Source organism: Urocampus carinirostris, chromosome 10 (genome assembly GCF_059441175.1).
Source record: "Urocampus carinirostris isolate Australia breed hairy pipefish chromosome 10, RoL_Ucar_1.0, whole genome shotgun sequence".
In the NCBI taxonomy this organism is placed as follows: domain Eukaryota; kingdom Metazoa; phylum Chordata; class Actinopteri; order Syngnathiformes; family Syngnathidae; genus Urocampus; species Urocampus carinirostris.
Genome location: NC_142358.1, coordinates 12922170 through 12938187, shown reverse-complemented (window position 1 = coordinate 12938187; position 16018 = coordinate 12922170). Strand labels below are relative to the sequence as shown.

Below are 16018 nucleotides of genomic sequence, written 5' to 3'. Positions count from 1 at the left end.
GGTTGCTTTGTTCAATATTTTTTGATTGACGTATTTTAAAAGTTGACGTTTCACAATTGCAGTTTATAATACTGCTTTTATTTCATAGTTAACTTTATTATCATGACTTAAATTAAATAATGATAATTAATTGTGATGTCCCTAATGGGTGTACGTGACACGGTGAATAGGCTCCGCCCACAGTGCTGGATTCAGTAAAAAGGGCCTCTCCCTTCATTCCGCTCATCTCATCAGAAAGACTCGAGGTTTCATTCCTAAGGTAGGAAACACTTGATTTTCTTTTTATCTTTCGAGAGTACAAAAATTATAAAAAATCTGTTTTGGCACCTATATTAATTAAAAATACATATTCAATTTCACGTTCTCGTTGCATTAAAATACACGTATTAACCTCATTTTTTAAAACCAAAATCTAACATCTGTAGGTACAGTGTATTGATTACATTCAATAGATACAAGATTACAATACAATACAAACACAATATAAAATACAATTACACTATTACAATTATTTTTTTTCATTTTGATTCATTCATTGATTCTTTTTTTAAGTAAAGCAGATGTTTTATAAAATACTGGTTAAAAACTTCTTTTGGATGCATTTCTGAACGCATAGAATTTGCGGATATTTAAAAAATATTCTATTCTCCAGTTGAATTAAAATTGAAATAGCCTTTCATGTGAAATATTCATTGAACGTTTTAAAAGTGAAGTAGATAAAAGTTTATAATATATGGTTAGGCTTTTATAATGCTCATTTCTTTCTCTTTGATGTATTTATAAACGAACAGACTTTTGTAAAATCAAATCACTTTAAATCTCCTTTTAATTTTAAATCAAAATCTATTTTTTTGTGAAATACTCTTATTTTAAGTCAGGTAAATTATACTTTATGAAAAAATGGTTAGTCTTTTCAACCCATCAATCAGTTATTTTTAATGAATTTTAACTATATGTGAAATCTAAAAAATATAATATTCATTTTAAATTGAGTACATGCATTTTTCAGTGAACTATCTATTATTTATTTTGCAGTGAAGTAGTTTAAAGTGTGTAAAGTACAGTATGATTAGGGTTTTTAAATCCCCCTGATATACAAAAAAAAACAACTCTTCTAAAAATTAAAACCAATTAAAACGTGAATAACATTGCTACACAGGAAGTATGTGGAAGCCCACATTATTTATGTAACTTTTTGGGGGGTGGAAATTAACATTTATAATGTGTTCATTGACTTCATGTTCCTGCTTTCAATTTCAAAATGTAACTAGCTTTCTCGTGAATTTTACATTCGATAAAATACACATAAAACTTTAACAAGGTAACTATTTATTTTAGTTAAAAAAAATGATCAATTGTTATTTTTCCTATACCTCTTGTGTTAAGACCCATATTCTGTCCATTGATGGAAGAAGGAATGGTTTTCCCATTCGTCAATATACACAGTGAAAATAGTTCCATAATCATCAGATAACGAGTATTTTTATGCATTGAATAAAAAGTTTCTGTATCTGAGCAGCAAAACAAAATGATCAACTTATTGTAATTGCAGATGGGGACTGATATTGGTTTCACAAAGACATTTGTCATTAGAATAGGAATTGTATTTATTGTCAGTAATTACAATAAACAACAAAGTGAACATTGTTTGCAACAAGATTGGACATGGCACTTCCCAATAAACATGAAATAAAGAGAAAAGTAAATGTGGGGATGAATATGAAAACATATTTACAATTTAGTGTTTGGAGACTGATCTAAGTTGTAATAATACTGCAATAAGAAATCGTGCATTGTAAAAATGTGCAATGGAAAGGAGTGCAATAACATACCTATTTTGATACAATACCCAATTTTCAATATAACTGGCAAGAATATATTTTTTACAATCTTCTGCCCTTGTCTAGGGTGGTGATGGCCCTGGGGAAGAAATGTTATTATTCAATAATGCCCTCTATTTAAGGCAGAACAGTTCCCCAAGATGACCCACCAGTTCGCCACCTTGTCTGAGTCCCAGAAGAAGGAACTCCATGAGATCGCCATGCGCATCGTTTCGCCAGGGAAGGGCATCTTGGCTGCAGACGAGTCAGTAGGTACGCACCACCACCTTGGAATCATGTTTTTTTCTGCCATATGGCATATATGGTTACTGTGGTAGCGATCGTACAAAAAGTCGATTAAAGCACTCACAAGGAACAAGGAGCAGACATTAAAATTGAAAAATGATCATTTTTTTCTGCTTGTTGTTTTTAATATTGGACACTTGCAAAAGAGATAGGACGGGAAGACAGTTTGTTATTTTGACTCTTGTAACTCACTGTTGTTTGTCTTTTAGGATAATTTGCTTTTTGTAACCTAGGAAATTTAGTAAGAAGAAATGGCTCAGGTGTCACGGTCGCCTTGGTGACCAGTCTGCCCCGCCCTCTGGGCAACAGCTGAAAGCAGTTCCACTAATTGTGGGTCTGTATTTGAGGCTGCATTGTGGGCTCTGCCGTTGCGGGTTCATTACTCTTATACACAATCCCGGTCTGTTATGCTTGTCCTGTTTTAGTCTGTTATGCCTTGTCATGTTTTAGTCTGTTATGCCATGTCCTGTTGAGTTCGTGCCGGAGGAACTCTGTGTTGTTCTGTTTTGCCCCGGAGTATTGGGCGACTTTTATTTTGTAAAATAAAACTTATGGATCGTCAACGCATTTGAGTTCTCCCTTCATGCCTCCTGCCTCCGTTCTGGTCCGGTCCTCTTCCACGCCACCACGCCTCGTGACAGAATGAACCCGCCAACAAATAGAACTCAGCGAACGATCCCAGCGCGACTTGGGGAGAGCTGGAGAGCGCAGTTCGGCAGGCGCCTACTGAGTTGGCCTTCCCTGCCCGTTCGAACCACGGCCCCGCCCGTCGTGGCCCTTGCTGTGCCTCGAATGGGGTCCCAGGAAGAATTGACGCCTGCCTGCCCGACTCCCGTGCCGATTGCCTGCTATTCCCTCTCCCCTGCGTGCAAGTCCGACTCCGACTCCGCTGCCCGTCGGGCCGACTCCGACTCCGCTGCCCGTCGGGCCGACTCCGACTCCGCTGCCCGTCGGGCCGACTCCGACTCTGATGCCTGCCTGCCCGACTCCCGTGCCGACTGCCTGCTATTCAGTCTCCCCTGCGTGCCAGTCCGACTCCGCTGCCTGCGTGCCAGTCCGACTCCGCTGCCTGCGTGCCAGTCCGACTCCGCTGCCTGCGTGCCAGTCCGACTCCGCTGCCTGCGTGCCAGTCCGACTCCGCTGCCTGCGTGCCAGTCCGACTCCGCTGCCTGCGTGCCAGTCCGACTCCGCTGCTCCTGTTTTGCCGGTTCTGATTTTGACTCTCTCATGTCTTGTCTGTTTTGATTTTGACTCTCTCATGTCTTGTCTGTTTTGATTTTGACTCTCTCATGTCTTGTCTGTTTTGATTTTGACTCTCTCATGTCTTGTCTGTTTTGATTTTGACTCTCTCATGTCTTGTCTGTTTTGATTTTGACTCTCTCATGTCTTGCCTGTTTTGATTTTGACTCTCTCATGTCTTGTCTGTTCTGATTTTGCCTGTCCTGTTTACCTGCCCTGATTTTGCCTGTCCTGTTCTCGTCGGTTCTGCCTGTCTGTTATCCCCTGGCCAGTTTGCCCACCAGACCCCCTCCCTGCCGAGCGCCGATTCCGATCCGCCCGACGCAGATGGCGCCTGCCTCTTCCCGTTCCTGCGTGTTCGGAGGAGGGAGCGGGGTTGCCCCAATCGCGAGCGTCAACATTCCGGGGCGTGAGGTTGTAATTTTTTCTTTTTTGGGACCTCGGGAGCTGTCCCTTAAGAGGGGGGCTCTGTCACGGTCGCCTTGGTGACCAGTCTGCCCCGCCCTCTGGGCAACAGCTGAAAGCAGTTCCACTAATTGTGGGTCTGTATTTAAGGCTGCATTGTGGGCTCTGCCGTTGCGGGTTCATTACTCTTATACACAATCCCGGTCTGTTATGCTTGTCCTGTTTTAGTCTGTTATGCCTTGTCATGTTTTAGTCTGTTATGCCATGTCCTGTTGAGTTCGTGCCGGAGGAACTCTGTGTTGTTCTGTTTTGCCCCGGAGTATTGGGCGACTTTTATTTTGTAAAATAAAACTTATTGATCGTCAACGCATTTGAGTTCTCCCTTCATGCCTCCTGCCTCCGTTCTGGTCCGGTCCTCTTCCACGCCACCACGCCTCGTGACATCAGGAAAAAGCTTTTAGAACAGAGTTTGAATTTTTGTAACGCAAGGATTTTTTCTGTACATTCCTCTCCTGTTCTTGCCTTTTCAAAATTCATGAATGTCCTCTGCCATTGTTTCCCGTGTTTACTAAATGATAAACGAGGCATGTCGAACCTGGCATCCGGCCAGTTGGATGATTTAATCCGGCCCACCATAGTATGTCAAGAAAAGCAAGTCACTAGCTCATTTCTATCCCCCAATTTTTTTTAATAAATACATATCAAATGCTCCTTCCCGCCGCGAGGGGAGTAAAGGTGTATAAGAGTCCACATCCAGTCTGGTTTCATGTCAAAGACAATGTTGTGCAGTGTTTTCTCAGCTTCAGTTGTCCAGGCCCAGTAGTTTCATCTGACGTTATTGCCCATGCTCAAACTCTTATTTTGTATTTTTTAAATTTATTTCAAACAGTATAACAGGAGAGGCAAGCATATTTTTTTATTCATAGCTCTTACTTGAGTTTGTTAAAGGTGAGGTGCACGATTTAAAAGGATTTTTACTCTCTGCCGCCATCTCCTGGCTTTAAGTAATGATTGCCGCCTGTTCATGATTTGTGTGCAATTACTGTTCATGCATTTGCTACATGTGCTCAAATGAACTCTTCTTTTTTCATCTTTTTTTGAGGGGTTTGTGTTTTTGTTTGGACTTTACTACAAACAGGCCCCTTCTTACTTTTACAATTTTTATGCTCCACTGACAAATAGAAAACAAAAACTGCAGGAACGAGCATGACAAGACCTCCCCAAGCCCTCTTTCCTCGAATCTAATGTGTTCTGCTTCGAACAGTTGTGATAAAAGTAAGATAAAAGCAGATAGGGGCAATGGAAGATAAAGAATAATGGTTCTTGAACTCTTTTAGGCATTGTTAACACATACTTAGTGGAGAAAATATTTAAAATTTAACTTTTCAAGGACACCTAAAAAAACGTACCCCGCCTTTAATGTTTGTGGTGAGTTGGTTCAGATGTAAAGCGTCATTGACTCAACTGTTAAAATAAGCAAAATGTTAACACATTCAATGCCAAACATGAAAATCCCTTTTCAACTGTTTGTGAATAAATGTGTTGTGCTAGAAAAGATCCCTCTATCGTCCGTGATTATGATTTCTAGGGTAGGCTACAAATGTAGGCTGTATGACAAAGCATAGTACTGAATGAAATGAAATGATCTGCATTTATATAACGCTTTTCAAGTCAATGACTTCCCAAAGCGCTTTACAGTGTGCTTCACATTTCCCAATAGCGGCCTTGTATTGCAGCCATGTAAGACGCTAACCTGCTTATTAGGGGTATTAGGGGTTCAGTGTCTTACCCAAGGACACTTCGACATGTAACACGGACAAGCCGGGATTCGAACTGGGATCCCTTGATCCCAAGACGAGCGCTCTACCTCCTGAGCTACTGCCGCCCCCAGTAGAAAAAAACTTACTAGATAAAAAGATAAATATTTGGCATTGACCTTTTTCTACTGATCCAGCCCACCTGATAACATAAAGTCCCTGAACCAAACTGAGTTTGGCATGCCTATTATAAACTTATTATTAATTGTCCTTCACTGTATAAGATTAAATACCCCATGAGTTTTTTGCTCACGGCAGGCAGCATGGCCAAGCGTCTGGCCCAGGTGGGCGTAGAGAACACGGAGGAAAACCGTCGGCAGTTCCGTCAAATACTTTTCAGTGCCGACGAGCGCATAAACGGCTGCATCGGCGGCGTCATCTTCTTCCACGAGACGCTTTACCAGCACTCGGATGCTGGGGTTGGCTTTGTCAAGATGATCCGAGACAGGGGCATCCCGGTTGGAGTCAAGGTAAGGATTCAGTCAGGTTTGGGGGAGTCCAAACTTAAGTCAAGCGTTCTCATCCACGTTTTTAGGGATTTCAGTTGACAAGTTAAAGGGACATTGTGTAATATTTGACTACTAGATGTTTCTGTATTGTGTTGTGCAAGCGAAGATGAGTGCTACTAAGTACAAAGAAGCATACAAACTACAGGGACTCAAAGTGACCAAACCACACCATTTATTTTTTTCATTTTTGTGGCCAGACTTTTACAAGGTTTTGGGGGTATCCTTAGAAGCAGGTTCTCGGATAATTATGTCAGCTCCCCCTAGGTTAGCCTCATGTTATGCAAAATAAATACACATTTCTTGACCTGACACTATTTAAAAAAATGCACGTTTACATAAAGGTTCATGTATTTTAACTAATTGCTCAAATCCATGTTTTTTTTAATGAATTACGTTGTTTTTTTTACCACTAGTCGGCACTAAACAATAGACAATGTCCATTTAAAATTTGTATGAAATAACACAAATGTTTATGAACGTTTGCAAATAAACACTTTTTATATGCAAATGTTTTTAATGCAATTTGACTTATTTATAAAATTCTCTAAACAAGTTTTTTATGATTTTATAAATGAGGTTTACAGCATGATAGAATATGTGCAATAGGAGTGCATGCTAAAAAATGGAAGTTTCCTACCTTGTGTCTGCAGTGTGCGGTGCAGGACCACCAGGCTCCGCAATAGTCTAGTCCCCCTGGCCATTAGACTGTTAAATGGTCAATCTAACATATAGTTAACTTAAATCTAAACGGCTGCTAATCTGACTTTTGCACTACTGGCAGTTTTTTTTTATAGCTTGCCACTCCTTGCACATTGCTCTCTGCACTATTGTAATTACAGCGTTATTGTTACAGTGTTAATGTTACTGTGTACCTGACTTGTTAACCTGACTGCCCATTTTGCGCATCTGGTTAGCTACTCTTCTTGCACTATCGGCAATATGGTAAAATACTATACGTAGCCAAAATACAATACAACATTATTTATATCTGTACATTCAAGGAAACTGTGGGGGTCAGATGCATCGACATTTCGTTCTGTATACACGTGTACTAGAATGACAATAAAGTAGATCTGAATCTGAATCTGAATCTGAATTTAGTTCAGCCCGAATCTGAATCTGTAATTAACTCGTTTGCAATGGTTTAATAAGAAAAGCATAGAGCAGGGATCTCAGACTCAAATTACTCACAGAATATTTTTTAATTCTACACAAAATAAAATATACAGATACAAGTAAAAATAAAACTTTGCCAAATGGCAGAAGCTTTTTCACTTCCTTTTGTTTATCTGTGCACACAACTAGCTAAAAATAACCTAAGGTGGGAACAAAATCTGAGTGCACTTTTGGGATCAAAGGGGAAGAGCTAACACTTAATTTCAACCAGTGGATTAAGAATATGACCCAACATGTTGCGCCAAAATTTGACTAGTTTAGAAATGCCTACTGCTCACACATATTTTCTTCTTTGGTCGCTCAGGTTGACAAAGGTGTCGTTCCTCTGGCAGGAACATGTGGAGAAACCACCACTCAGGGTGAGTACCAAATATCGACGGAACTATCGCTTGTAGACTGCATCTTCTCTGTAAAATGTCTCGTAACGAAAATACCTCATATTTGCATGAAACACTCGTCGATAGGCCTGGATGGCTTGGCAGAACGCTGCGCCCAGTATAAAAAAGACGGCGCCTCCTTTGCCAAATGGCGTTGCGTGATGAAGATCAACGACGCAAACCCATCCCAGCTGGCCATAAATGAAAACGCCAATGTTCTGGCCCGATACTCCAGCGTATGCCAGCAGGTGAATCTACGCGTCTGCTAAGTAGTCATTTTCAATGAGGGCAGACATATTTGCTGATACCAATACAAGAAAATGAAGGTTTGATGCTTCAGTACCAATGTTGTTGTTGCTCATCTTTATTTAATTTTCGAATGGATTGAACTTGAATGAGTTTCACACGTACAAATGATAAAGCTGAACATTATCGAGGTAAATCAACAAAAGAAAATACTTCGACTGTGACACTGCGATGGTCTCTTGTCCAGCAAGGCATGGTGCCCATCATTGAGCCTGAGCTTCTTCCTGATGGTGATCACGACCTGAAGCGCTGCCAGTACATCACAGAGAAGGTTAGATACTTATCTCAGTTCTCACTGTGAACCGAATGGACAGTATGTAATATTTGGCACTATCTATTGATGAATCAATTAGGCTACATGTACTCCAGTGGGCACTCCAAGGAGCAAGTGCGGCGCATTAAGTGATCACATAGTAATGATGGGGACAGAACAATGTCTTCTCATACCTGTCAACCTCCACGGCTCCATGCCCTTACAAACTGTCGGATTTTCCCTTACAAAATAATCTTACACCATATTTTTTTCCAAACTTATTTATTTATGTAGTTTAACTTGTTATATTATACATGTGTTTCGTTAATTGTTCTCAGTTATTTTCGATTGTTCTCAGCTTAGGGATGCTGCTGGAAAAGTGAATTTCCCTTCGGGGATGAATAAAGTATCTATCTATCTATCTATCTATCTATATCATATATATTGGTAATTAACATTTTGTTGCTCGACATGAATGAGGTTTATTATAAAAAAGTTAAAAAAAATTAAGTAGCTTGGACGTTCACTGTAGAAGGAAAAAACACATGCAAATATAATTAAGTAGAATAATTCATATTCTTATTCAAATTATTAATTCATTTCCTGCATTAAATTATTGTTGGCACTATACTGATTAAAGGGATAACCACAAGCCTGTCTTTTTTCATTTTCTCTTTTTATACTTCCTTTTTTTCTTAACTTCTTTATACAACATAATAATTCGTAATATAATGATTTAAAGCAAGTGAGCCGTTTGAGAGCCGGCTCTCTTTAATGAGTTGAGCCGAAAAAGCCGGTTCTCTAAGAAGAGATGGATTTCCTTTCACTACACAACTACCACATAGATAGATAGATAGATAGATAGATAGATAGATAGATAGATATACTTTGTTCATCCCCGAAGGGAAATTCACATTTCCAGCAGCATCCCTGAGCTGAGAACAATCGAGAACAATCGAAAATAACATGGATGCATGCGCACAGTAGCATCAAACCGCTCGCTTCGTTTGCAACGAAAAAGAAAATGATACAGAGATAGAGGCTACCGCGGCGAACTCGTTTGACTTGATTTGCCGTTTCGTGATAGTCGGTGCATACCGGATGGTACCCATCATTGACAAATTTGCGTTTTTCCGTACAGATTTTCTTGTACGTCGCACACGTCCTAAACATAATAATCGTACTTTGTATGGCAAAACGTACAGGTTAACAGGTATGTCTTCTCCATATTGGTGACGTCCTCTCCACCCATGCTAAAACTATGCACTTATCATAGATTGATTAAACTAACAATTATATTGAAATGAGTAATTATTAGGTGATGTCATAATTTCAGGAAAATGCAACAAATGTACATGAATGCTATAATTGTATGTAATTTCTTTTCTTTAGAACAGATATTAAAAATTACCACAGATGAGGACTTGTAATGCTGATACAAAAAACAAAAACTTGTTCTTTTGATAGCTCATTTTAGGTATATATTGTTTTCACATTTTTTTCAAACTATTATTTTCCTGAAATCAACATAAAGTAAGACGAATACCGTTAAAAGAAGAACATTATCTGCCAAGTGAACACAATTTTCTTGGAGGGATGATTTTTCGACTTAATTTATTACATTTTCTCTTTAATTTTCTTACGAGACTGAATGTGGTTAACAACTTTTTTTATATAATTGTTTTTGTATTTTTTCTTTTTCTAAACTGTTAAAAAAATACACATTTTCATGAATCAAATCATTAAAAAAAATATGGATGTATATTATTGTTATTGTATTTAACCTTCCCCATTTAAAGTGTTGTAATGGCCAATGGATAAAAAAATAGACACAAGGATTATGTACATCTACAGTATTAAAATGGTTTACTACTAATGTAAGTCGAAGGGACAACATATCCTTTGGAACAGGTGTCTTCAACTCTCCAACATGGTCCCCATGGGCACCATGTTGCCTCTTAAGAACACCAGAGTAGCCCGTAAGATATTCTGAAAATAGCTCACTTGTAATAGGTCATTGGGATTTTCCAGGAAATTTGAATTCTAAATAGTGTAATGTTTTAATGGTTGACTGAGCCTATTTAAACTTTTAATCATTACAATCTGGTAATAAAATAGTAACAACATATTCATAACATGATAAGTTGTCATTTGAAAAATGCAAATCAAACTGGTAGCCCTGGTACAAAAAGTTACTCTCAGCTTCAAAAAGGTTGGTGATCCCTTCTGTAGACTTTTATTGTCCCCAAAGGGATTTTTTTTTTTTTTTTCAAAATACAGGGTATATGTTTAGTTTACCACTAGATGAAGCAGCCTGTACTCTTAAGAAGGTATGAAAAAGGAAAATATTGCTCATCTTTCAGGTGCTGATGGCGGTTTACCGAGCCATGTCAGACCACCATGTTTACTTGGAGGGTACGCTGCTCAAACCCAACATGGTCACGCCGGGACATGGCTGCACCAAAAAGTACAGCCCGGAGGATGTCGCCATGGCAACAATGACCGCCCTCCGTCGCACTGTTCCTCCGGCGGTGCCAGGTAAGTCGGACCTAACCAATGACACTATTCCTAACCTCGGCGTAGACTTTTTCACCAAGATGTTACTCCTACTCCCGAGTATCCTTCAGTTTTGACACCGTCACAAATCCTTATAGGAGACACAGTCAGCTGAATCTATCTTTTAAAATGTAAATTCTTTATTTAAAACACAGTCAAGGTATTGTTTTGGTCCAGACATCAGCTCTAACCAGTGCCCCTCCCAATCTCATGAAAATTTCTTTAGGAGATTTTGTCCATAAAACCAAAGTTTTGGATTTGGCAAGGACGAAGGAGACTTGCCCCACCAACATCAAGCAATCATTGCCTTTTTTCCCCACCGATGTTTTATAATCACTTATATTTAAAAAACAAACAAGAAAGTGATCAATACATTGTTCACCGAGCAGCAGGAAGTGTTAAATCACATACTCTGCTAAAGCACTGACCAATGACCAATGAAATTGCCTGTGCCTTCTCCGCGTTTCCTGCGAGACCTGTTTGGTTAGGATTTGTTCTCCATTAATGCAAAGACCAAACCCACACTCTTGCATAATCCTCTAAGATTTGCTCACATAAATGTTCATAATTTATCGTTTAAAGGGCTTAAAATCACACTATATGTGTTCTTTAAATAAATCCCCCAAATCACCAAACACAAAACCTCCTATATTAGTGGATCTCAAATGGGGGTACCCTGTGTGAAGACACTCCAGGGGTATGTGAGATTTTGAAACCAATTTAAAAAATTTTATATCTATAAAAATCATTTAATAGGTAATTACTAGGCAGCACGGCGGCGCAGTGGTTAGCGCTTGTGCGGCACAGTTCATGTCATGGGAACCTGTCGTGGGTTCAAATCCAGCTCCAGACTTCCTGTGCGGAGTTTGTATGTTCTCCCCGTGCGTGCGTCGGTTTCCTCCGGGCACTCCGGTTTCCTCCCACGTTCCAAAAACAAGCATTTCAGGTGAATTGGCTGGTCCAAATTGTCCATAGGTGTGAATGAGCGAATGAGTTGTCTGTCCGTGTGTGCCCAGCGATTGGCTGGCAACCAGTTCAGGGTGTCCCCTGCCCACTGCCCAGAAATGGCTGGGATGGGCTCCAGCCCCCCGCGACCCTAATGAGGATAAGCGGTACGGCTAATGAAATGAGATGAGATATAAATATCCATCCATCCTCACCAGGGTCGCAAGGGTGCTGGAGCCATTCCAGCCATCTTCGGGCTGTGGGCAGGGAAAACCCTGAACTGGTTGACAGCCAGTCGCAGGGCACTCAGGGACTGACAATTTGCTCGCTCATTTACACCTAGGGACAATTTGGACTGGCCAATTAACCTGTTTTTAGAATGTGGGAGGAAACCTGAGTGCCCGGAGGAAACCCACAAGGCTGAGGTAGCTGAAATCAAACCCAGGACCTTCGCACCGTGGGGATGCATGCTATCCACTCAGCTGTCCTAACATCTTTTTATATTATACTATTTAAAAAACAACTCATAAATTTCACATTTTAATTTCAATAGACTATTGTATTTCAAAGTCCTAAAAACTGGAACTCCTCCAGCACCGTACCACCCAACCTGTCATAAGAGATCTAGCATCATTGAGAACATTTAATGATGATCAATATTTTTGGATGTAATTTATAAATCTGCGTTTTTTAAAATATTTTTTATATTATTTGTTTTTTCTCATTTTTTTGCCATCAGGTCTGATTGTTTTAAAATTATCATGTGCTTTTCAATTAATGAATTAATTTAAAACATATTTCATTATTTTGAATCACGGTAGCTTTGTTGTATACTCAGCTGAAATACATTTCTCTGGGATAAATCTATAAAGGGTAAATAATCCCTTATTTTTAAAGTTCACGGTTAATGGAACACGTGGGTCATTAGGGCACCATTTCCTGAGGCGTGTCTTGGGCAAGTACAGCCTGGCGGTGCCCATACCTCTCCAAGCCAGTTTTGGGGTTTGATCCCCCCATAAAACAGTACTGTTTTCCAACGTGACCAATAGCAGGAGAAGCCTCCTCATCTGACTTAAGATACGGTACTTTCATCATGTGGTCGGAATTGTTGTCGATGTAAACCGTCCTCCCACTTTTCAGAGATGAGACCTTCAAAATTTAATAGTCAAGAAGTAAAAAATGTCAATGTTATGCATTGATTATTTAAAATAAAATAATGAAATGAGTTAACAATTTCATATAATATGATTTGTAAATGGATTACATCTTTAAAGACCTTTGCATTGATAGGCAGTGGCCCCAGCGAGTGTGTCTACTAAAGCCCGTCGCGACACACTTTGCCCCCAAAGCCTTGCATGTGTTTGTGATGATACTGATACCAGATCCTAAATCACTGGGGGGGAAAAATAACTCCACTCTTTTTTTTCATGTTTTCATTCCCGTGCATGCGTGGCCTTCCTCTCAGGGGGCCAAAGCGAAGAGGAGGCGTCTGTGCACCTCAATGCAATCAACAACTGCCCTCTGGCCAAACCTTGGGTTCTCACCTTCTCTTTCGGCCGTGCCCTGCAGGCCTCGGCACTCCGGGCCTGGCGTGGACACAAAGAGAACGAAAAGGCTGCCACCGAACAGTTCGTCAAGAGGGCCGAGGTCAGTCTGTTTTTAGAAAAGCCAGAGTAGACGCTACAGTTAGCCCTAAAAATGACTTAGGGGTGACGATACAGTAAAAAGAGGACTCGAATAACATGTTATTGATGGTGTTGTGTGTTTGTGTGTCAGGTCAACAGTCTGGCGTGTCAAGGAAAGTACAAGGGCGCCGACAATTACGCCAACTCTGCGCACGGTGTTTATGGATCCTGTTACTTATATTAAACACGTTCATAAGGCTGAATTATGCACATTTACATGGTGGTTGATGGATCCGTGAACCGTGACCTTACAAATGGAAATAGAAACACGCTTAAATGGTTAAGATAAACACATTTAATAAAAGTCTTGTGGATAACTTTTATCATACAGTCTGTCAGCTCTTTTCCTTTCTTGAATCCCTTGTGCATAATTGGAATCCCTTAGTTGAAACATTAAAAGGATCTTTAAATGGACATTGTGTATTTTTTTTTTAGTGCCGCATAGTGGTAAAACAAACTTGATTCATTGAAAAGAAGCAGTATTGATGAGAATGATAAGCAAAAATACACATGAACCATCATGTGAATAGTCATAGGTCAAGAAAGTTTGTTCATTTCACATAGATGGAGCTGACATAAATGTCTGCCATCTTGCTGCCATTGTTACCCCAAAACACCAAACTTTGTAAAAGTTGCAGTGCTGTTTGGATGTTAAGAAAAATTGCAGTCCAATTCTCATTTTTTCCATGGATAAGTGACTACTGAATGCAAAACAAATGTGATTGGCTTAACTCATCACTTGAAGTAATAAAAAAATTATATGAGATGACATTATGTTGAGTGCAAAATAGTCAGTTTGGTCACATTTATGAGTCTGCGTAATTTGTATTCTTCCTTGTGCTTTTTGGCACTCATTTTCAATAGAACTACATACTACAGTGACATCTAGTGGTCAAATATTACAGTATCATTTTGAATTTAACTTCGAAATCCTAGAAAATGTTAAAAATCTAATTGAACCACCAACCTTGTAATAACCCATCTTCTCTTACAAACAAAAGTCTAATTCAAAACATCAATGGGAATAATCTAAATTTGACATGTTTCTATTGAATCCTGTTTTGACATCCATACAGAGGTTTGAAATCATATCTTGAGTGTTGCTAAAAACCCTAAAGTAGGTCATAACACCCAAAGTTCTTTAACACTTTTAGATTATAAAATTCAACGGCTTAAATCCCTACCCGTAGATTGATCTTTTGTTATGAATGCGATGTTTCTTCATATCCTGTACGTGATAGAAAAAACTTACTGCTGTTTTGGAGAGATTTCATTCCTAATAAAAATATTAAATTCATCCTTACTCCGGAGTTTTTATTTATTGACTGTCTTGCTTTCAACATCACTGTAATGAATGAGTAAGAGTATTCCGTAGATGTATTCTTAAACCATCAACAACAAAGTGTCTGTATGTTACAACATTTAATAAAAAAGTATTTTTCTTTATCTTTTTAAGTCCAAATATTTTAATGTAAATTTATCTTCAGGATAGCTATACAGGTTAGCACCTTCTGATGTCTGGTTACAGAATCTCTTGATGGAACTACAGTGTATTTGAATATAAGAAATAATGTGATTATCATATTACAATGCCAATCATTTTTTGTATCATAATATTAGTTGATAAATCATAATTGTCTTTATTTTCTTTGATAACTATGAAGCGAAAAATGTTTACAACTAGATTAATTGTGGCACTCCAAGATATACATGGAATAAAAGACTTAAAAGAGAAAACAAACAGAAACAAATATTAAGATAAATAAGCAAACATTTACAAGGTAGGCTTGGAGACTGGCCTATGTTGTAAGTGCGTCAGGTGAATAATGCAATGAAAACTAGTGCAATGACGTTAGCAGCAATATATTTCCAAAAATATAAATTCATTATCCTATGCATGGGCAAGATATAAAAACGATGCACATTTGTGTGCACTTGTTTAGGGTGGTGATGGCCCTATGGAAGAAAATGGCTCTAATGATATGTGGAAGTTAAAAAAGGGTCTCAATTTTTACATACATATAAAACAAAAGAACAAACAGCAGACAAGGACAAAAGAAATATGGAGGGCGTTTAACAATAAAAATAAATCATAATGTTGATTACTTATTTTTTTTTACAATCTTGGTTGATGATTCAAATAAATTAATTTGATCTATCTATCTAACCTGGTCAGATCCCTCGCGAGGGGTGACCGACAGCAAGACAAACACGTACACAAAAAATATAAAGGAGCAAAAAACACCAAAACAGGAGATCATGGCCAACCCAAATGCTCAAACACCCAAACATGTTAAGCACCTCGGCACCCAAGTTGGATATGCTTTCGTCCCTCCAGATGAAATGGGACACAAGAAAGCAGCCATGTCACTCGGGTCAGAGTGACACAACAAATAAATTAATGACTAAATCAAATTAAAAAATAGCTAAATTATCACAGAGATGACTTACTAAACATGTTCTTTTTTTTTTCAAGTGTCCTTCTACCCAGTGAAGGAGGAAATCGTTTTTTCTTCCTCCGTGTCTTTGAATCAAAATCTTGGTTGCAAGATGAGACTGGTAAAACAAGCACTGGAGTGAGTAGTTTGAGGTTTTTACTACAATAAAATAAGATAAATAAAACT

General features: G+C 38.9%; 1 protein-coding gene across 1 annotated transcript; it reads left to right on the top strand.

Moving 5' to 3' along the window:
- The first annotated feature begins 237 nt into the window (after positions 1-237).
- aldoca (aldolase, fructose-bisphosphate C, a) lies at positions 238-14697 on the top strand. Its single transcript, XM_088346480.1, has 9 exons — positions 238-259; positions 1964-2093; positions 5846-6057; positions 7577-7631; positions 7737-7897; positions 8143-8226; positions 10572-10747; positions 13158-13356; positions 13486-14697. The coding sequence occupies exons 2-9, from the start codon at positions 1982-1984 to the stop codon at positions 13576-13578; spliced, it is 1092 nt and encodes a 363-aa protein (XP_088202606.1). The 5' UTR covers positions 238-259; positions 1964-1981; the 3' UTR covers positions 13579-14697.
- The last annotated feature ends 1321 nt before the right edge of the window (positions 14698-16018 follow it).

Bases quoted from the DNA above. Each gene is read 5' to 3' on its own strand.
- aldoca (XM_088346480.1), top strand. From the start codon at position 1,982: ATGACCCACCAGTTCGCCACCTTGTCTGAGTCCCAGAAGAAGGAACTC. The intron at 2,094-5,845 runs GTACGCACCACC...TGCTCACGGCAG, and splicing joins GGCTGCAGACGAGTCAGTAG to GCAGCATGGCCAAGCGTCTG. The intron at 8,227-10,571 runs GTTAGATACTTA...CTCATCTTTCAG, and splicing joins GCCAGTACATCACAGAGAAG to GTGCTGATGGCGGTTTACCG.